General features: G+C 50.2%; 1 protein-coding gene across 3 annotated transcripts in view; it reads right to left on the bottom strand.

The window, feature by feature from the left end:
- Window positions 1-21,645, bottom strand: part of impact (impact RWD domain protein) — a 60,834-nt gene that overhangs the window by 20,815 nt on the left and 18,374 nt on the right. For all 3 annotated transcript variants that reach the window (XM_038808564.1, XM_038808563.1, XM_038808565.1), the window contains exons 5-7: window positions 20,955-21,040; window positions 18,096-18,218; window positions 12,134-12,228 (exon numbers count right to left, since the gene is read on the bottom strand). In XM_038808564.1, the coding sequence (XP_038664492.1) occupies window positions 12,134-12,228; window positions 18,096-18,218; window positions 20,955-21,040 (304 nt within the window). The remainder of the gene's footprint in view (window positions 1-12,133; window positions 12,229-18,095; window positions 18,219-20,954; window positions 21,041-21,645) is intronic.

Here is a 21,645-nt window from a genome sequence, read left to right as displayed (position 1 = left end):
CTGTAGAAGTTGGTGAGAGTCGTAGCTGACATGCCAAATTTCCTTAGTCTTCTGAGAAAGTAGTCGTTGGTGGGCTTTCTTAACTATGGTAAAAGATCATTGACATTAACTCGGCATTTCTGTTTTGTTAACAAAGTGGGGCAGCACGGTAGCATGGTGGTTAGCATAAATGCTTCACAGCTCCAGGGTCCCAGGTTCGATTCCCGGCTGGGTCACTGTCTGTGCGGAGTCTGCACGTTCTCCCCGTGTGTGCGTGGGTTTCCTCCGGGTGCTCCGGTTTCCTCCCACAGTCCAAAGATGTGCGGGTTAGGTGGATTGGCCATGCTAAATTGCCCGTAGTGTCCTAAAAAGTAAGGTTAAGGGGGGTTGGGTTACGGGTATAGGGTGCATACGTGGGTTTGAGTAGGGTGATCATGGCTCGGCACAACATCGAGGGCCGAAGGGCCTGTTCTGTGCTGTACTGTTCTATGTTCTATGTACTTCATTGGCAATAAGTGAGATATCCTGAGGTTGTGAAAGGTGCTAGAGAAATGCAAATTATTATAAGGACAGCTTCATAAGCTGAATCTGGGTAGGTGAGTAGAGCAGATGAACGGGACGTCCGGAGGTGGGACACGATCCCTCTGCCTCTGGCAGGGAGGGTGAAAATGACAGCCCTCCCGAGATTGCTGTTTGTTTTTCAGTATCTTCCATTTTCTATCCCCAAGGCGTTTTTTAGGAGGATGAATGCGGTAATTTTGGGGTTTACTTGGGCCGGTAAAACCCCTGTGGGTGAGGAAGGTGCTGCTGGAGCGGGGGCGTGGGGAGGGCGTGGGGGGGGGGGGGGCGTGGGGGGGGGGGGGGGTTTGCTGGCTCTTCCGAAATGTATTAACTATTACAGGGCGGCGAATATATCGGTGGTCAGGAAGTGGGTAGTGGGGGAGAAGCCGGTGTGGGAACGGGTGGAGGCGGCATCGTGTAAGGGCACGGGTTTGAGGGCATTGGTAACGGCACCTCTGCCGTTCTCGCCGGCTCGGTACTCCACAAGCCCGGTAGTAGTGGCAGCCCCGAGGGTGTGGGGACAGTGGCGGTAGCACAGGGGTATGGAGGGGGTGTCGGAGGAGCGGGCACCGATCTGCGATAACCATCGGTTCACTCGGGGGGGGGGGGGGGGGGTGGAGGACAGGTTGTGGGCGCTGTGGGGGAAGTCCTGCGAACCATGTACACACGTTCTGGGCATGTCCGAGGCTGAGGGGCTTTTGGCAGCGATTTGCGGACGTCATGTCAGAGGTCCGGCAAGGGAGGGTGACTCCGAGTGCAGAGGTGGCCATCTTTTGAATGACGGTGGACCCGGGGGGTGAGAGAGGCCGGCGTCCTGGCCTTTGCCTCCCTGGTGGCCCGGAGACGGATTTTACTCGGATTGAGGGACTCGGAGCCCCCAAATTCGGGGGTTTGGATCAGCGACAAGTCAGGGTTCCTCAGGCTGGAGAAAATTAAATTGGCCTTGTGGGGTTCGTTACAGGTGGCTGCCGTTCACTGACGTCTTCGAGAAAAATCAGACTATCAGCAGGGGATAGGAGGGGAGGGGACGGGGGAATGGACGTGACGAATAAGGCTAGGGAAACCAATGGTGGGAGGGCCGAGAAGGGCCTTTGTTTTTGATAAGCCATGTTGGCTGGGGTTTGTATTTGGGGAAAATGATGGTTATTTCGTTGGATGTTATTGTTGAAAAGTGTTAAAATTATAAATGTGTCAATAAAATATTTTCGAAAAAAAATAGAAATTTAAGTTATTTATTTTAAGTTATAATTGGTATGGATAAAGAGGGTTATCCTTACATAACACCAATTTTTACAACCAAACCAATGGTTGAACCTTTCTGTACTTCACAGGTAATTGGGATAAATCACTAACATAAAAATGATTGAAATTTACTGATGGACAATCTTCGCAAGGATCTGTTAGCCATGCAAGCAGATTCACCAGGATGTTAACCAGGCTTCTGAGAGTTCGATAGTGAGCCGTGATCACATAAACTGGTTGATATTTCCTGGATCATAGACGGTTAAAGAGGTGACTTAATTGGGTTTTGCAGGATTTTGAAAAGAATGGATAGGGTAGGTGGAAAGAAACGTCTGTCGTTAGTGGTGGGAGCACAAGGCAGAGGCAGGTGTTAGGAAGCTCTCTTCAAGCAAAGGAACGGTGGAAGAATGGAACTCTTTCCCTCAAAAAACTGTAGATGCAGGGGCTTAATTGTGCATCACTGGCCAACATTTATTGCCCCAATTTAATTGCCCCAGAGAAAGTGGTGGAGAGCTGCCGCCTTGATCCGCTGCAGCCCGTGTGGTGTAGGTACACCCACAGTGCTGTTAGGGAGGGGGTTCCAGGCTCTTCACCCAGCGATAGTGAAGGAACGGCAAATATATTTCCAAGTCAGGATGGTGAGTGACTTGGAGGGGAACCTCCAGGTGGTGGGGTTCCCAGGTATCTGCTGATCTTGTCCTTCTCGAGGCAGTGGTCGTGGGTCTGTCGGTGGTAATGAAAGAACCTTGGGGAGGATCAGTCATGATCACATTAAACGGTGGAACAGACTCGAGGAGGCTGAATGGCCTCTGCTTGTTCCTATATTTCTGTAACTACATCGAAACTCCACACTCTGCACAGCAGCTGTATGATAAGCAGAGACCATTCATATCCGGAATGACAATCGATACTAATTTTGCAATGAATCCCAGGTATCGATTGCTGACTACTTTAATGTTCAGCGCGAACTAACCTGAGCTCAAAGGCCACCTTCCGAGAATACATGCTCATCATCGGGGCTGACAATTTTAATAAGCAAAACTCGAATCTTACTGGGAGACTTTGTGAACACTCAATTTCGCTGACGGTTATTATGAGCTTTTTTTTTTAAAAAACTGGAGTTATTTTCTCCTATGTCAAATTAGCAGAGAGCAGTAGGTACTTTGTAATGATTACAAAACAATAATAAGCACTGTGAAAGCAAAGCTTCAGCACTTTACAACTTCCTTGTGAATCCTGAAATGCAATCAGTCCCAGGAACGCATTTTTATTTTCGCTGCAGAATTGTCAACGAGACAATCTGGAAACGACTGCAAGAAGCAGCACAACCATCATATATCATGCTTGAAGCACCTGGTTAGCGTGATTTACTAAGCCATGTGGAGGATGCGATCATCACCTATTAACGCAATTGGCAAAACGCTTTGCATCTGAATTGAGTGAGACGTCCGAAGGTTGCCTGCAATCCAAGCTAAACATTTGGCACCGTCACTTAAGTGGGAGGGGGGGTGCGGTGCGGTGCCAGCCACAGAGTCGTCCGGGTGGCAGGCGGGACCAGTGCCAGGGGGGCGCTGCCAACTCACCCATGCAGCCCAATGGCTGCTGTTGGGTTTCCTGCAGCACTGAGTGTCGGGCCTCCCGGTGACGCTCCCCGCGCTCACTGCTGCTGCCCCTGCCTCCCAGGCAGCACCCCCTGCCCTGTGGCTGACCCTCCGACCCCCTTCAGCGGAACAGGTTATCCCGTCTGGAGCTCCCGTCTGGCCGGCAGCCGGTCACTGGGGGTACCCATGGTGGGCACCCCCACACCGTTGGGAAATCCACGGGCGAGTGCGCTGCCAGTGAAACGGAGGATCTCGCTGACGGAGAATCCAGCCCTGTACCTGTGACAGGTGTTAAGTTAATCGGCCCGCTTTCTGAATAAAGGAACGTAGGAGCAGAAATAGGCCATTCAGCCCATCAAGCCTGTTCTGCTATTCAACATGATCATGGATGATTCAATGCTTTTCCCCCCCTGCATTATCTAGGGGAGGCAATGGGGCAGTGGTATCATCTCTGGACCAGCAAACCAGAGACCCAGGGTAATGTGCTGGAGACCCTGGTTCGAATCCCTCCATGAAAATATAAATTCAATTTTAAATAATAATCTGGAATTAAAGGTCTGATGATGACCATGAAACCATTTTCGAATTGGCGTAAAAACCCTCCTGGTTCACTAATGTCCCTTTCGGGAAGGAAATCTGCCGTCCTTACCTGGTCTGGCCTACATGTGACTCCAGACCCACAGCAATGCCTTCAGGGATGAGCAATGAATGCTGGCCCAGCCAGCGACTCCCACATCCTGTGAATTAATAAAAAATAAATCTCCATATGCCTTTTCATCATTGGTATTTGGAATCTCTCGATCTCTGCTTTCAACATACTCAATGACTGAGCTTCCACAGCTCTCTGGGGATAGAGAATTCCGAAGATTCACAATTGGATTTGGATCTATTGTCGCGTGTACTGAGGCACGGTCAAAAGTATTGTTCTGTGTACAGAAGTATAGGCGCTGCGTTGTGCTTTCTTGCTTGTAGCATCGACATGGGTGGACCAGGTCAGATTGTTGGTAATGTGCACATCTGGGAATTTGAAGCTGTCAACCATCTCCATCTCGGCCCCGTTGATGCGGGGGGGGGGGGGGGGGGGGATCAAAACTGCGCACAGTGCTCCAAGTGCAGTCTCACCAAGGTCTTACATAATTGAAGCAAGACTTTGCTCCTCCGAAACTCAATTCCTCTTGCGATAAAGGTGGACATCCCATTAGCCTTGCTCCATTATGGGTCCTCACACCCAGCTCCCCGGAAGGACTCCGTCCCATTCTCCCAGTTTCTCCGCCTCTGTCGGGATGATGTCATCTTAGAAAATGGAGCTTCTGACATGTCTGTTTTTTTTCCTTAACCAAGGTTCCCCCAACCCTGTGCTTGAGAACCTGGTTCGACCCATCTCCAGCACATCTGCCCTCATCCTCTCCCTTCCTCCCAGAACCATGTTAGGGGCCCCCCTTGTCCTCACTTTTCACCCCACTAGCCTCCGCATTCAAACGACCATCCTCCGCCATGTCCGCCAACTCCAGCACGATGTCATCACTAAACACATCTTCCCCTCATCCCCTGTCCGCATTCCCCAGGGACCGCTCCCTCTGCGACATCCTGGTCCACTCCTCCATCACGCCCACCTCCTCATCGACCTTCCCACGACACCTTCCCTTGCAACCGCCAGAGGTGCAACACCTGGCTCTTTACCTCTTCCCTATTCAAGGCCCAAACACGCCTTCCAGGTTAGGCAGCATTTCACTTGCAGTGTGGTTTAGTGTATTTGCTGCTCCCAATGTGGTCTCCTCTACATTAGGGAGACTCAACACAGAGTGGGTGACACTTTGTGGAACACCTTCGCTCAGTCCACAAGCATGTCCCCAGCCTTCCTGTTGCAGCCATTTTAACCCAGCCCCTTATCTCTCATGCCCACATGTCCATCCTTGGCCTGCTGCAATACTCCAGGGAAGCCCATGCGAGCTGAAGGGGCAGCACCTCAGCTTCCGGTTGGGCAACTTGCCGCACTCGGGGCTTAACGTTGAGTTTAGCAGCTTTCGACTGCGACCTTTCTCAATCCACGTATTACCTTCCCTCTCTCGCACCCCCTCCCCTCCCCCCACTCGCATCCCCTGCCCCTCTCTCGCACCCCCTCCCTTACCCCTCTCTCGCACCCCCTCCCTTACCCCTCTCTCGCACCCCCTCCCTTACCCCTCTCGCACCCCTTCCCCGACCCCCCTAGGCACCTTCTCCACTACCACCCTCGCGCCCCCTCCCCTACCCCAATCGCACCCCCTCCCCCCACTCGCACACCCTCCCCCACTCGCACACCCTCCCCCCACTCGCAACCCCTCCCCCCACTCGCAACCCCTCCCCCCACTCGCAACCCCTCCCCCCACTCGCAACCCCCCCCCCCACTCGCAACCCCCGCCCCCACTCGCAACCCCCGCCCCCACTCGCAACCCCCGCCCCCACTCGCAACCCCCGCCCCCACTCGCAAACCCCCGCCCCCACTCGCAACCCCCGCCCCCACTCGCAACCCCCGCCCCCACTCGCAACCCCCGCCCCCACTCGCAACCCCCCGCCCCCACTCGCAACCCCCGCCCCACACTCGCAACCCCCGCCCCCACTCGCAACCCCCCGCCCCCACTCGCAACCCCCGCCCCCACTCGCAACCCCCGCCCCCACTCGCAACCCCCGCCCCCACTCGCAACCCCCGCCCCCACTCGCAACCCCCGCCCCCCACTCGCAACCCCCGCCCCCCACTCGCAACCCCTCCCCCCTCCTCCACTCACAACACTAAGCTTTGTTAACAAGCAAAACTATATACTTATTACACTAAGGTTCTCGATCAAACTATGCTATCTCTGTCAGACATTCTCAAGTACCACTGCTCGCTCTCTCATGCCTCACTATCTTATCAAGCTTTCTCTCCTAACTTGTGACTCCCAGAATTCCCAAAGTCACATGATATATATATGACTGTTCTGTGGTTCCCTCTAGTGGTAGGAAGCATTATCATTAACTTGTTAACTCTTTACATCCCAGGCAATATACATATCATTACAGACGCGAAATGTTAAGACATAGAACATACAGTGCAGAAGGAGGCCATTCGGCCCATCGAGTCTACACCGACCCACTTAAGCCCTCACTGCCACCCTATTCCCGTAACCCAATAACCCCTCCCAACCTTTTTGGTCACTAAGGGCAATTTATCATGGCCAATCCACCTAACCTGCACATCTTTGGACTGTGGGAGTAAACCGGAGCACCCGGAGGAAACCCACGCAGACACGGGGAGAACGTGCAGACTCCGCACAGACAGTGACCCAGCGGGGAATCGAACCTGGGACCCCGGCGCTCAGTTTCTCAGTTACTCTCCTAATAGATGCTGTCAGACCTGCTGAATGTTACCAGAGCCTCTGTTCTTCTTCCATTAACCTTCCTGCATGTGAGCCATTAGTGACGTCATAATAATAATAATAATAATTGATTATTGTCACAAGTAGACTTCAATGAAGTTACTGTGAAAAGCCCCTAGTCACCACATTCCAGCGCCTGTTCGGGGAGGCCGGTTGGGGAATTGAACCCGCGCTGCTGGCCTTGTTCTGCATTACAAGCCAGCTGATTAGCCCACTCTGCTAAACCAGTTGCTCATCCCCCTCACAATGCACATTCATGCCTAGTTTTGTTCCGCCTGTGAACTTTATAATGGATTGTAGCATTTTCACTACTACGGATGGAAAGCTAACAGGTCTGTGGTTCCCCATTTCCTCTCTATCCCTCCCTTCTTAAATAGTGAGATGATATTTTCATTCTTCCAATATACAGGAACCTTTCCAGAATCAAAAGAATTTTGGAGGATGATCACCAATGCATCCACAATCTCCGTAGTTACCTCTTACAACACTCTGGGATATAGAATATCAGATCCTGGAAACTGATCAAACTCCAGTCCCATTCATTTCTCCAATACAATCTTCTTATGGATACACATTACCTTCAATTCCAATTCTCCCCAAACTCTTGGATCTCTAATCTAATGGAACCTTCCCCGACCTCTAGTTCATCTTTCAGGGCCACAGATCCAATTTCTTCCCCGTTATTTTTGGGATGCACCGTCTCACTTGGCAACTTTCAATAAAAGGGAACAGGCTAAATATTTGACGGAGAAAACAAAATTGCAGGGATGTGAGGAAGGGACTGCGGGAATGTGGAACAGACTGGATTACGCTTCGAAAGGGAGACCATCGAGGGCTGAATGGCCTTCTGCTCTCAGTACGGCCTCTTGAATCTTCCTGCAAGTCCTTGGTGATTCTGTATTAAAGCTACCAACAGCAGCACGGTAGCATGGTGGTTAGCATAAATGCTTCACAGCTCCAGGGTCCCAGGTTCGATTCCCGGCTGGGTCACTGTCTGTGCGGAGTCTGCACGTCCTCCCCGTGCGTGCGTGGGTTTCCTCCGGGTGCTCCGGTTTCCTCCCACGGTCCAAAGATGCGCGGGTTAGGTGGATTGGCCATGATAAATTGTCCGTAGTGTCCTAAAACTAAGGTTGGGGGGGGGGGGGTGTGGGGGTTGTTGGGTTACGGGTATAGGGTGGATTCGTGGGTTTGAGTAGGGTGATCATTGCTCGGCACAGCATCGAGGGCCGAAGGGCCTGTTCTGTGTTGTACTGTTCTATGTTCTAACTCACTGAGCCCATGTAAAGAGAAGCAAATTCACAAAAGAAAAATTGTTTTCGCATTTCTGTAAATCTGCAATTAATGCAAATAAATTAACCCGAATGTTTAATGATGTATTCTGTCTGGTCAAATCTTAATTCTCAAAGAGAAGCAGACTTTTCATTAGGCTCATAATTGGCTGGTAGTCGGTCACATTTTGTGGCGCATTTTGCTGTGGCTTCATCAATTATACAAAGGTTCCAATTCTAAATGGATATCAAAGTATTCATGAAGCATCAAATCATCTTTAATCAAGTCTTATCGCCTTTGATTTCAAAAGCCTAATTTGATCTCTTACCACCATTATGAATTAATGCAGAGGAAAGGATGTAAATGCCAAGTTAATGTAGTATGGGTTACACTAAGCGAGGAGAAATTAAAATCTCTTTTCAAATCAAAAAGTTCTTAAAGAGCTCATAAAATTTCAATTAAATTCTCTTTGGAGATGTGTTTTATAAACAAAGATCTTCCTCATCATTATAAACGTTTTTTTTTTTCCCCATCAACTCTTAACTCATTATTAAACTCATCAGCAAAATATTTATTCGGCTGTTGAAATGCTCGAGAGGAGTTTGCTGAAATGACTAATACTCAAAGTTACCGCAGGAGCGGATCCTTGGGTCATAGGGCGACGCAGTGAGGAAGGAGCCTATTTGGCCCATCATGCTCTGTAAAGAGACGCACGATCAGCCCCACTGCGCTCCCACTGTGTAGTCATGATTGTAATGTAAGGACCCACAGACGGCAATATGATCATGACCCTTAAGTACGTTCAAGGCTGAGATAGACAGACTTTTAATCATTGAGGGAATGAAGGGTTATGGAGATGGGGGCGGGAAAGTGGAGTTGAGGATTATACCAGATCAGTCATGATCGCCTTGAATGGCAGAGCAGACTCGATGGTCTGAATTGCCTTCTTCTGCGCCTACGTCTTTTGATCTATTATGAACCCGATAATCTGTTTCTGGGATGTTGACTCTTCAATGTTCACCAGGCAACAAGGGAGACCTCCCCCCTTCTTCAACACAGAGTCTTGGGATCTTTACACCCAACCTTAAGGGCAGACATCTCCTCTGAAAGTTAGCAGCTCTGACAATGCAGCATTCCCTCAGCCCTGCACTGACACGCCAGCCTGGGCTTTTGTTTCCGAGACTCCGGAGGGCAATTTGAACCCGGGGTTTTCTTTCTGATGTGGGTATCGGACCAACCAAGACCCCGGGGGTCCTTTGGAAAATGAAATCGACTCCCCCACACCCCTGTCCATACCAACAAGCATACACTCTAAATTCATTCAGCGTGTGGTTAAAAGAGGTCAGACACAAACGGTATATAGAACAAGACAAAGTCATTTGGAAACAATCACTCCCAAAAATCAGGGGCCGGATTCTTCGCTCCCCGACGCCTAAATCACGTTCAGCGACGGGGCAGAGAATCCATTTTGGCACCATAATCGGGAGCGGCGGCAGTTTTGAATTCTCCGCCCCTTGAAAAGCAGCGTACTCGAGGAGTACGCCACGCCGATTATCCACGTCCTCAGGCCACCCCGCGATGCTCCATCCCGACCGGCTGAGTTCCCGATGGCGTGGGTTATGTGTGGCTCACACCGTCCGCGAAGCTCGCGTGGAGGCTGGGGCCTCAGTCCGGGGCCACCACAGTCGGGGGTGGGACAATGGGCGGGCAGCGTGGCTTCATTCAGGGCTGGGGGCATTGTGGGTGGGCTGTCCGGGGCGTGTGAGCGGCTAATGGGGGCCCCTACTTTGGCATTCCAGGTCAGTGGGCTGAGTCCGCCATGGAGCACAGCGCGGCCGCTGTAGGCCGCCACCGTGCACATGCGCAGCCCCTGAACCGGAAGGCTATGCTGCCTCCCTGCTGGCCCTCAGCAAAACGGAAAACTGGTGGTCTTTTGATGCCAGTTTTCATAGCGTAAAAGACCACCATTTTAACGCCGGCTTTGGGACTTAGTCTCCAAACTGGAGAATCCGGCCCCAAATATCCTAGATCCATAGAACTCCTACAGTTCTGAAGGAGGCCATTTGGTCCATCGAGTCGGCACCAACCCTTCGAAAGAGCACCAGACTGAGGCCGACACCTCATCTCCGTAACCACACCTAACCTTTGGGCACTAAGGGTCAGGCCACCTAACCTGCACAGCTTTGGACTGTGGGAGGAAACCAGAGCAGCCGGAGGAAACCCACGCAGACACGGGGAGGACGTGCAGACTCCACACAGACAGTCACCCGAGGCTGCAATCGAACCCAGGTCCCTGGAGCTGTGAGGCAGCAGTGCTAACCACTGTGCCACCACCGCCACCCAGACTCCCAGGACAATTACGGAGGTTACCAGGAAAAGTTAGAACTGTTTTCAGAAATGTCCCTCACGTCCCAGATGGCAATCTATACCATTCCAAAATTTAATTACACTGCAATCAAACTTGACCAATTATAGGTTCACATCCCACCAGGAAAGCTGGTGGCATTTAAATTCTTTCACGGGATGTGGAGCCGCAAGACCGGCATTTATTGCCCATCCCAAATTGCCCTTGAACCGAGTGTCTCGCTCGGCCATTTCAGAGGGTAGTTAAGAATCAACCACATTGCTGTGGGCCTGGAGTCACATGTAGGCCAGACCGGATAAGGACGGCAGATTTCCTTCCCTAAAGGACATTAGTGAACCAGATGGGTGTTTACGACAATCGACAATGGTTTCATGGTCATCATTAGACTTTTAATTCCAGATCTTTATTGAATTCAAATTTCAACATCTGCAGTGGTGGGATTCGAACCTGGGACCCCGGAGCATTACTCTGGGCCTCTGGATCACTAGCCCAGAGACAATACTATTACGCTACTGCCTCCCCGCCTCCCCTAATTGCCCTTGAACTGAGGGGCTTGCTCGGCCATTTCAGATGCCCGCTCAGAGGGTCGGTGCAGACTCGATGGGCCAAGTGGCCTCTTTCTGCACTCTAGGTATTCTATGATTCTAAGAGGCCATTCTGCCCATCATGCCTCTGCTGGATCTTTGAATGAACTGCCCAGTTGGTCCCACTCCCCCCCCCCCCCCCCAACTCGTTACAACTTTTCCTGTTGCAGTAAATGATACAAATTGCCTTTTGAAAGTTAGCAATTGTCATGTGACAGTACCTTTAAGAAATGGATGTTTAAGCAATGTATCTTTAAGAAATGGAGAAGCTCATATTACTGAAGTGATGTCCGGGGGGGGGGGGGGGAGAAGCTGAGCTCAGTTCTGCTTTTGGTTTCAGTTTGAGAGAGAGCAGCTGAAAAGTGCCTGGCTGGTTTGCTGTGAGCTGTTTGAAAGGAGAAAGCCAGTTTTGAGGAAAAGAGCTTTGGGTATGTCTGTGTTTGCAGTGAGCTGGATCTGCTGTGATCTCTGCCAGGAAAGAATATCTCTGAATCATTTGGGTGATTTAAACTCATAATAGTAATGTCTTTAACCTGATGTGTTTCTGTTTAAAGGTGTTAAGTCTCTTGGATGTTTAAAGGAACAACTGAAGGATTTAGTGTTGTAATATTTTCGGGGTTCTCTTTGAAGTAAGGGGTGTTAAGTGATCCAATGTTTATTTGAAAGGTTAAGTTGAGTTCATGGAATTAACATTCTTTTGTGTTTAAAAACCCACGTGTCCATAATTGTAATACCACACCTGGAGAACAAGCCGTGTGCTTCAAAAGCAACAATCCATTAAAGGTGGGGGTTGGTTGAACTCCATGATACATTTTGGGGCTCTGAAAATGCCTCTCCCGTAACACAATAAATCTGCTTCCACTGCCCTCCCGTTCAGCCAGCGCACTCTGAATCCCAACAACTCGCTGTGAGACAGAATCCTCTGGATATCGCCCCCAGGTTCTGTTCTCAAGCACCTTAAATCTGTGTCCCCCGGCTCCAGATGCTGAACATTTTCCCCTTCCAAGCACATGTCCAATTTTGTTCGCAGCTTTTTTGCAAATCGCCGATCCGAGTTTAGTGAAACAGAAGTCCCGAGATCCTATTACTTCCGTCTCCCTTTTATGAATATACATCTTGGCAATTTTCACCAGTGCATACCTGATTAGGTGTCACCACAGGGGCAAGGTGCGCCTGAAACGTACTCCTCCGATCTGTGATTGGTTCCCCATGGATTATTGGCGGAAGCTGTTCACCTGGAAGTTAATGGAAGAATCACTCGGTCAGTCGCATGTCAAGTGGTGTATCTTCTCTCCCGGTGTTGTGCAATTGCTGTCCCTCCTAGAGTGTGTGACAGGGTAGATATCGAGAGGCTGTTTCCCCAAGGCGCTGCGACCACCGCACCAAATAGTCACAGATTCAGGATAAGCGGTCGATCATATAAGGCAGGGTGGGCAAACTTTTCCGTGCAAGGGCCACATTCAGAAATTCACAATTTTAAAGGGCCGCATCGTATTAATAGTCCCGGTTGTAACCAATTAGCATGCGGCATATACCTCAGCGCTTCCCCCGGCGGCATCCTGCCTTTAGCCCTCTTTATCCCTACTTTTCAAAAATGGCGCTTCACCCGGTTATGATTCTGGGCGCCTCATATAGAACATAGAACAGTACAGCACAGAACAGGCCCTTCGGCCCTCAATGTTGTGCCGAGCAATGATCACCCTACTCAAACCCACGTATCCACCCTATACCCGTAACCCAACAGCCCCCCACAATTTTTTTTTTTATGACTTGATCTTGGTGGGCCGCACAAAGACCTTTGGCGGACCGTAGTTTGCCCACCCCTGATATAAGGTGAGCACTCGAAGCCCCACAGCATACAAGGCTTGCAGACCAAGTGCTGGCAAGTGGGATCGGGATAGGTGCTGGAGGGCTGGATGGGCCGAATGGCCTCTTTCTGGGCTTTCTGTAAAACTCTATGAAATGAGGACAAATTTCTTCACTCAAAGGGCTGTACATCTTTAGAATTCTCTCGCCCAGACAGCTGTGGATGCTCAATCGATGAGTATATTCAAGACCGGGATCGATGGATGTTTGGGCTCAGAGATGTTTGGTGATCATTTTGCCCTAATTATTCTGAAGTTGCTTATTTTAAACACGGAGAGATAATCCTCGTCACTTTTCAAACTTTCTCGGCTCCCAACCACGGAAAGTTTGAGATTTTGTGTTTTCAAATGCATTTTGTGTTAAAGCTCACTTTAAAACGATGTGGGGGTTCAGATAAGAAAGCGAGGCAGGATATGGTGAAAACGCAGGGAAAAGGCATTAAAGTGGATGATCAGCCATGATCATAGCTACATAGAAGATAGGAGCAGGATGATCACCATCATGGCTGATCATCCAACTCAATAGCCTAATCCTGCTTTCTCCCAATAACCTTTGAACCCATTCGCCCCCAATTGCTATATCCAACCGCCTCTTGAATCTATTTAAAGTTTTAGCATCAACTACTTCCTGTGGTAATGAATTCCACAGGCTCACCACTGTGTGTGTGAAGAAGTGTCTCCTTATCTCTGTCCGCAATGGTTTACCCTGAATCCTCAGACTGTGACCCCTGGTTCTGGACCCACCCACCATCGGGAACATCTTCCCTGCATCTACCCTGTCTCGTCCCGTTAGAATTTTATAAGTCTCTCTGAGATTCCCCCCTCATTCTTCTGAACTCCAGCGAGAACAATCCCAACCTGGTCAATCTCTCCTCATATGACAGTCCCGCCATCCCTGGAATCTGGTAAATCTTTGCTGCACTCCCTCGAGAGCAAGAACATCCTTCCTCAGAGAAGGAGACCAAAACTTTGAATGGCGGAGCAGGCTCAATGGACTGAATGGCCTATTCCCATTCCGGCCTATTCCTGTTCCGATGTATTTCCTCTGAAAGTTGCCAACCAAAGGATTGGAAAAATAACCAGAGGGGAGATGCGGAGGAATATTTTCGGCAAGTGGTTAGGATCCGGAACGGACTGCCTGGATACAAGATTCAATTGTAACTTCCAAATGGGAATTGGGTCAATACTTGAAAGGGACAAATAGGAGGAAAGAGCAGGGGAAGTGGGACCAATTGGCTCGTTCTTTCAAAGAGCTAGCACAGACACGATGGTCCGAATGGCCTCTTTTGGAGCTGCATCTTACTATGATTGGAGATTTAACGAGGCTGTTGTCGGGATTGGCGCATTCAAGCAACGAGGATAGGTTGAACAGACTGGAGCTGTTTTGTTTGGACAGAGGGGGCTGAGGGGAGATTTAACTGAGGTTTATAAAATAATGAGTGGCCCAGAAGTTGTGGACAGAAAGGACCTATTTCCATTATCAGAGAGGCCAACTACCTGGGAGCAGAGATTTAAAGAAAAGTTAGAGGGGAGCTGAACATAACACAAGAACTAGGAGCAGGAGTAGGCCATCTGGCCCCTCGAGCCTGCTCCGCCATTCAATGAGATCATGGCTGATCTTTTGTGGACTCAGCTCCACTTTCCAGCCCGAACACCATAACCCTTAATCCTTTATTCTTCAAAAAAACTATCTATCATTATCTTAAAAACATTTAATGAAGGAGCCTCAACTGCTTCACTGGGCAAGGAATTCCATAGATTCACAACCCTTTGGGTGAAGAAGTTCCTCCTAAACTCAGTCCTAAATCTACTTCCCCTTATTTTGAGGCTATGTCCCCTAGTTCTGCTTTCACCCGCCAGTGGAAACAACCTGCCCGCATCTATCCTATCTATTCCCTTCATAATTTTAAATGTTTCTATAAGATCCCCCCTCATCCTTCTAAATTCCAACGAGTACAGTCCCAGTCTACTCAACCTCTCCTCGTAATCCATCCCCTCCAGCTCTGAGATTAGCCTGAAGGGCCGTTTCCACCCAGAGTGTTGTTGGGGATCTGGAGCTCAGGGTCTGAATGGGTGGTCGTGCCCGAAACTCTCGTCACAAGCTTGGAGATGCCTTCAAAGTGCCATAAACCTAGAGCTACTGGCCTAGAGATGGAAAATTGGATTAGATCGGGCAGCTCTATTTCAGCCAGACCCAATAAGCCGACTAAAAAAAAGACTTGCACTTTTCACAACCAGCGGACCGCTCAAAACATCTTGCAGACGTTGAAGTATTTATCAGAAATGTAGGCACTGTTGTAATGCAGGAAGTGCAGCCGTTAATTTCATTCAACAACAAATGGAAATGTGATAACGACCAGGTCTGTGAAGATGATTCAGGGATAAATTCTGTCCAGCTCACCGAGAGCAAGTCCCTTTGAAATAATGCCATGGGATCTTTCACATCCACCCGCGCCGACATGGGGCCTTGGTTTAATGTGTTATCCAAATCTGACAGTGTAGCTCACCCTCAGTACCACATTGGGCTGTCAGCCTTGATTTTTGCCTCTGGAGGGCGCTGAGGAGGCTGCAAGTGGGCGAGTCGCCGAGGGCAATGGTGATGCGTCTGCACCGCTTTCTGGATAAGGAGATTCTTTGATGGGCGAGGCAGAGCAGGAAATGTACCTGGGAAGGGAATGAGCTGAGGGTGTACCCGGGCCTGGGTGCGGAGGTGGCGAAGAGGAGGGCCGGGTTTAACCAGATTAAGGCTGCCCTATTTACAAAGGGGGTGAAGTTTGGGGTATCGTACCCGGCCCGCCTGTGGGTGACTTTCCAGAAGCGTGAGCTTTATTTCGACACGCCAGAGGAGGCGACGGACTTTCTGAGGGACAGTGGACTCGGAGGAGCGTGAGCACATTGAACTTTGGAGGAGTCTGTGCGCTCTTTTTAATTTTTTGGTGTTGGGATTTCGGGGGCAGATTTTCACGGGGAAGCAACACTGTTGAGTGTGTCGATTGTTACTCTTGAGGGATAGATGGTTGGGTGGGTGGGGGGCCTTGGCAGAGGGCCACCATGCAGGCTGGGCGGGCTAGTTAACAGGAGTGAGGTGGGGAGCTGCCAGGAGGCAGACGTGGAGGAGGGGAGGAAGGGGGGGGGGGAATGGGGTTCATTCTTTGTTTGTTTGAGGGGGGGGGGTTGCTGACGTGGGTGTGGTTGGTGTGACGCAGTTGGGAAGAGATGGATGACGGTGGACATTTGACGGCGGGGTTGGAGCGTCACGTGACGCCGGCCGGCTCAAAAAGGGGTTTGCTGATCTGATCGGTAGGGGAGGGGGGGACCGAGAGCCCCCCCCCGACCAGGCTGGTCATGTGGAACATGGGGGGGTTGAATGGGATGGTTGGGGGCAGTGGCGGCAGCATCTGGGGCTGGAGGGTGCCTCGGTGTGGGCGCCAATCTGTATTAACCATAGCTTTGTACGGGTGGCGAGGTCTCGGGGTGGGGGTGGGGGGGGGGGGGGCAAGCAGGCGGGCATTGAGCACTTTGGTGATCTCTTTATAGGGGCAGACCTGCGAAGTTGGAGGTCCTGGAGGAAGAGTACGAGTTGCCCAGGAGGAACGGTTTCAGGTTCCTGCAGGTTCGGAACTTTGTAAGGAGGGAGGTGCCGCCCCTTTCTGGGCTCCCATCTCTGGGGTTGCAGGACAAGGTGTCAGAGGATGAAATAGGGGGGAGGGGAAGGTGTCGGATATCTATAAGGAATGGATGGAGTGGGAGGGAGCCCTGGTGGGGGATTTTAGGAGCTGGGAGGGTGGGCGGAGGCCTTACGGAGGGAGAACGCGCCCCCGTCATGTGGAGGTTAAGCCTCATCCAGTTCAAGGTGGTGCATAGGGCTCATAGGACGGTGGCAAGGGAGAGTGTTTTTTGAGGGGGCAGAGGTTAGGTGTGGCCGGTGCCGGGGGGGACGAATCACACCAAGATGTTCTGGGGGTGTCCGGGACTAAGGGAGACCTGGCAGGGGTTTGCGGACGTGATGTTCGAGGTGCTGGGTGTGGAGCTGGTCCTGAGTCCAGAGGTGGCGACATTTGGGGCATCGGAAGACCCGGGAGCGCAGGGGGTGAGAGAGGCCGATGTCTTGGCCTTTGCCTCCCTGATAGCCCGGAGTCGGATTTTGCTGGGGTGGAGGGACTCGGAGTCGCTGAAAGCAGATGGGGGGGGGGGACCTGGTGGAATTCCTGAGGCAGGAGAAGGTCACGTTCGTCTTGAGGGGGTCGATGGATGGATTCACCCGGAGGTGGAAACCGTTTATTGATTTCTTTATGGAGGGTTGAGGGGTCAGCAAGGTGGAGGGCGGGGGGAGGGAGTGGGCAAGGGGGTTAAAACAGGGTAAGGGGGCGGCACGGTATCATAGTGGTTAGCACTGATGCTTAACAGCTCCGGGGTCCCAGGTTCGATTCCCGGGCTTGGGTCACTGTCTGTGCGGAGTCTGCACGTTCCCCCCCGTGTCTGCGTGGGTTTCCTCCGGGTGCTCCGGTTTCCTCCCACAAGTCCCGAAAGACGTGCTTGTTAGGTGAATTGGACATTCTGAATTTTCCCTCATTATCACTGCAATGAAGTTACTGTGAAAATCCCCTAGTCGCCACACTCCGGCGCCTGTTCGGTACCCGACTAGGGGACTAGGGGATTTTCACAGTAACTTCATTGCAGTGATAATGTAAGCCGACTTGTGACAATAATAAAGATTATTATTAAATGGGAATGTGGGATGTGATGAGGTGTCAGGGGTCCGCTGGGGGTGGGGGGGAAGAGTGGGGTTTGTTTGTTGAATTGTTTAGTTGTTCTTCCGAATCTGTTTGTACATCTGAAAATGCCTTGAATAAAAATATATATTTTTTAAAAATAGAGACAGAACAGAGTTGGATGAGCTCAACTTTATGTTGGGTGGAAGCTGGGAGTGGGGCCAGGAGAGCATTGGGAATAGTCGAGGGCAGAGGTGACGAAGACACGGAGGAGAATTTCTACAGCAGATGAACAGGCACAAGGTGGTCTCGGGCTCCTCTCCTCCATTGAGACACTCCTACCTCTTTGACCAAACGTTTCCAATATCTCGTGATGCGACTCGGTGTAAAGTTGTTATTTGGTGATTGCTCCTGTTAAAGCACCCCGGGATATTTTGATGTGTGAAAGGTGCTATTTGAATGCGGGTTGTTGCTGTAGGGTGCGACCTGTCCCGACTCAGTTGGATAGTCCCCTTTGTGACTTACCTCCTGAGCTTTCAGGATCAGCTACATTCACTGTACCCTGCTGACCGGGTGGCTGAGGGGCAAACAAACAATCATCTCGATAATTGATTCCAGCCTCTTCTGTTGTTTTCAGTATTTCCGGAGCTGTCAAAAAGATGTCAGAAACAATGAAACAAAGGCCAGGCTTCAAAGCATGACTGCCCAATTTAACTCTTTTGGTATCAATGAACGCCGATAACCTCGCGGTTAATTTGCAACGCAAAATCCAGGCCATGACTGTTTCCCCCCCCCCCCCCCCCCCCCCCCCATTCATTTATGTGCAAACATCCCACGTACTCCTTCAGCAATAGGCAATCTTCCCATTTTGGACCACTTTGCCGTTTTACCCAAATATCTTAAATTGTCTTTCGGGTGTTTTAATGATCTGGTGACAGGACAAGCACGCACTGCAAATCCACTGGCTGAAACGCCTAGCACCGTGTGGCACGGAAAGAGGCCATTCAGCCCGTCATATCTGCGCCGGTTCATTGGGAGAGCCGTTTTCCCCTGTCACTTGTTTTCCCACCCGAGTATTTTTAAAACTCCTTTTGGAAACTGTCAAGTCCGCTTACGGCCCCATTTCAGGCAGAGCATTCAAATAAACTCGCTGCCTAGAAAAGGTACCTCTCTCCTTCCCGGTGCATGATTCCCCTCCCCCCCCCCCCCACCCCATGCACCCCTCCGCTCAGGGGCTTCCCGGCAGCGTGGGGGGGCGGGGGGGGGGGGGGGGGGGGGGGGGTAGCTTCAATGGGAAATGCCGGAGAATCCAGCCCCAGTTATCCTCAATCCGTACCCCTCCGAGAACCAACCCCGTCAGTGCAAACACCATTTCTTTATTTCTCCAATATCTTATATACACACATATGTCAACATAGAGATATCAACATCATTTATGTCACGATATAAACATATCATTCACGCTCGAATATAATATTCAGGGCAGACGGTTGTATGTCACAGGACTAAGAGTCCAGAGACCCAAGCTGACGCTCTGGGTTCAAATCCCACCATGGCAGCTGGTGCAGTTTAAATTTCATTAATAAATTCAATTAATAAAAAATGTGCGGAATATGAAGCTTATCTCAATAATGTTGACCCTGAAATTGTCATCGACTGTTATAAAAAATCCACCTGACTCACTAATGTCCTTTAGGGAAGGAAATCTGCTGTTCTTATCCTGTCTGGCCTACATGTGACTCCAGACCCACAGTCATGTGGTTGGCTCTTATCCTTAAATGGCCCCAGCAAGTCACAAGTAATCAAGGAAGGGCAACACATGGGCAGCACAAGTGGATAGCACCATGGCTTCACAGCGCCAGAGTCCCAGGTTCGATTCCCCGCTGGGTCACTGTCTGTGCGGAGTCTGCACGTTCTCCCCGTGTCTGCGTGGGTTTCCTCCGGGTACTCCGGTTTCCTCCCACAGTCCAAAGATGTGCAGGTTAGAGGATTGGGCGTGGGTTACGGGGATAGGGTGGAAGTGAGGGCTTAAGTGGGTTGGTGCAGATTCGATGGGCTGAATGCCCTCCTTCTGTATTGCATGTCCTATGTTCTCTGTTCTATGTAGATGCTGGCTTTGCCAACGATACCCGCATTCCATGAAAAAATATATATCTTTCAGATATTTGCAGACAGCTGGAACATATATGTGACATGTCTGGACTAATTTTGCAGTGACGGGGCTAGATTGACTGCTAGGAGTTCCAAACTGTTTACGCTCTCTTCTCATTGTCAGGTGGATTTAAGAAAAGGGTGTTTATCAAACAGTTGCAGTGATGTGAGTGTGTGGGTGGGGCTGGGCTGTCTGTCTTTCACTTTTGTTTTTGAGCTGGCAGATGCAGTGTGTTTTTGGTTTTGTTTTCAGAGGTGGAGAGCTGCATTCAAAGCAAGCAGCTGTATAATGATCTCTCTCTCAACAAGCTAAGGAATATCTCCAGACGATTTCAAAGTAATACCTGTTTCTGTAGAGCATTTAAACTGCTGTCTTTATTTTAAAAAGGATTTAACTTATGGATGTTACTTGGGAAGTTATTATAGAATATAATAACTATAGACTATTGTATTTGGGAAAGTAGCAGTGTTTGTAGTTGATAAGATGTTTACTGTGTGTTTAAAAAATGTTAACTGGATTTAGAGAATAAACATTGTTTTATTTTAAACATACTTTAGATCTCTGTTGCACCACACATGTAAAGTGGGCCTTTGTGCTCCCCATAACCACAATCTATTTAAGTTGTAGGTCAGGTGAACTCCATGATATACTTTCGTGTTTCTAAACCCTGGTCCATAATATCATGTGACCCAACTTCTTTATTACAGCCTCTCTCGTTGTATAGTGATAACCCATGTAGGTCGGGCATTTTCAAAGTGGGGGTCGTGACCCGCGGATGGGTCAGGGGCGGGTGTCAGGAGGGCCGCGGAGCCATCCACCGCGGCGTTCCCGATCGGCGTGAATTGAGGCACAACGGCCGCCGCAGCCGGCTTTTAAAAATGCTGTGTGCGAGCGGCTTCGAAAATGCGGGCGCGCTGTGCGTACGTGCCCGCTCATCAGTGCGCATGGCCGGAGCCCAGTGAGAAACACCGCCTCCTCCTGACGTCAGCACGCTGACCCAGGAGATGATTTTTTTTTTAAAATTCAATTCAGCCTTCCTGCATCTATCTTGAACCTGCTCAATGGCTAAGCCTGCAGAAAGGTCCCGGTCAAAAAGGTTTGAAAAACACTCATGTAGGTTGAGGAACGAGGATGACTGGAAACTAAGGACGGTTTTCTTCGAGGTCCTGAAGCACAGGTGCAAGTATAACCCAGGATGTCAGTAGCGACACGGAACAGGATGTCAGGATTACCTGTGTCAGCTGACTGTGATTTCAGCTGGAGAAAATCTCGAATCTTTCCCACCCAGAGGAAGAGGATGCAATCTCCTGAATTCTCCCTGAAACAGATTGATCACATCAAAACATCCGGTCAACTCAGGCACGACTTCAACTGCATGAAAATATCAAACTGAAAGTCTATTATAGAATCGCTGGATACAACAGAACAGGAGGCCATTCAGCCCATCAAGTCCGCACTGGCCCTTTCATAGGACAACCCATCGATCTCACTCTCGCTGCAGATACAGCAAGCAATTAAGAAGGCAAAGGGCATATTGGTCTTTATTGCAAGGGGATTGGAGTGTAAGAATTAGGAGGTTTACTGTAATTGTACAGGATTTTCGTGAGGTCACACCTGGTTTGATCTCATATCTAAATGAAGGATGCACTTGCCTGGGAGGGAATCCAGCGATGATTCACTGGATTGGTCCCCGGGGATGAGAGGGTTGCCCATGATGATAGGCTGAGTACGTTGGGCCTAAATTCTCTGGAGTTCAGAAGAGCGAGAGGTGATCTCATTGAGAGACAGTAAGCAGCACTTAAGGAGGGGGGTGTCCTGACACCAAAACCCTTTGGCATCTTTTTCTCCTTGCTGCTATTATTTGCCTCTTGCAGCTCAAACAAGGGTATCTACCTGCATGCCGGGGCCAATGGCAAAACTGTG

This window comes from Scyliorhinus canicula, chromosome 10 (assembly GCF_902713615.1).
Source record: "Scyliorhinus canicula chromosome 10, sScyCan1.1, whole genome shotgun sequence".
Classification (NCBI taxonomy): Eukaryota; Metazoa; Chordata; class Chondrichthyes; order Carcharhiniformes; family Scyliorhinidae; genus Scyliorhinus; species Scyliorhinus canicula.
The sequence above is the reverse complement of the archived record's forward strand: the minus strand, read 5'-3'. Positions and strand labels throughout refer to the sequence as shown.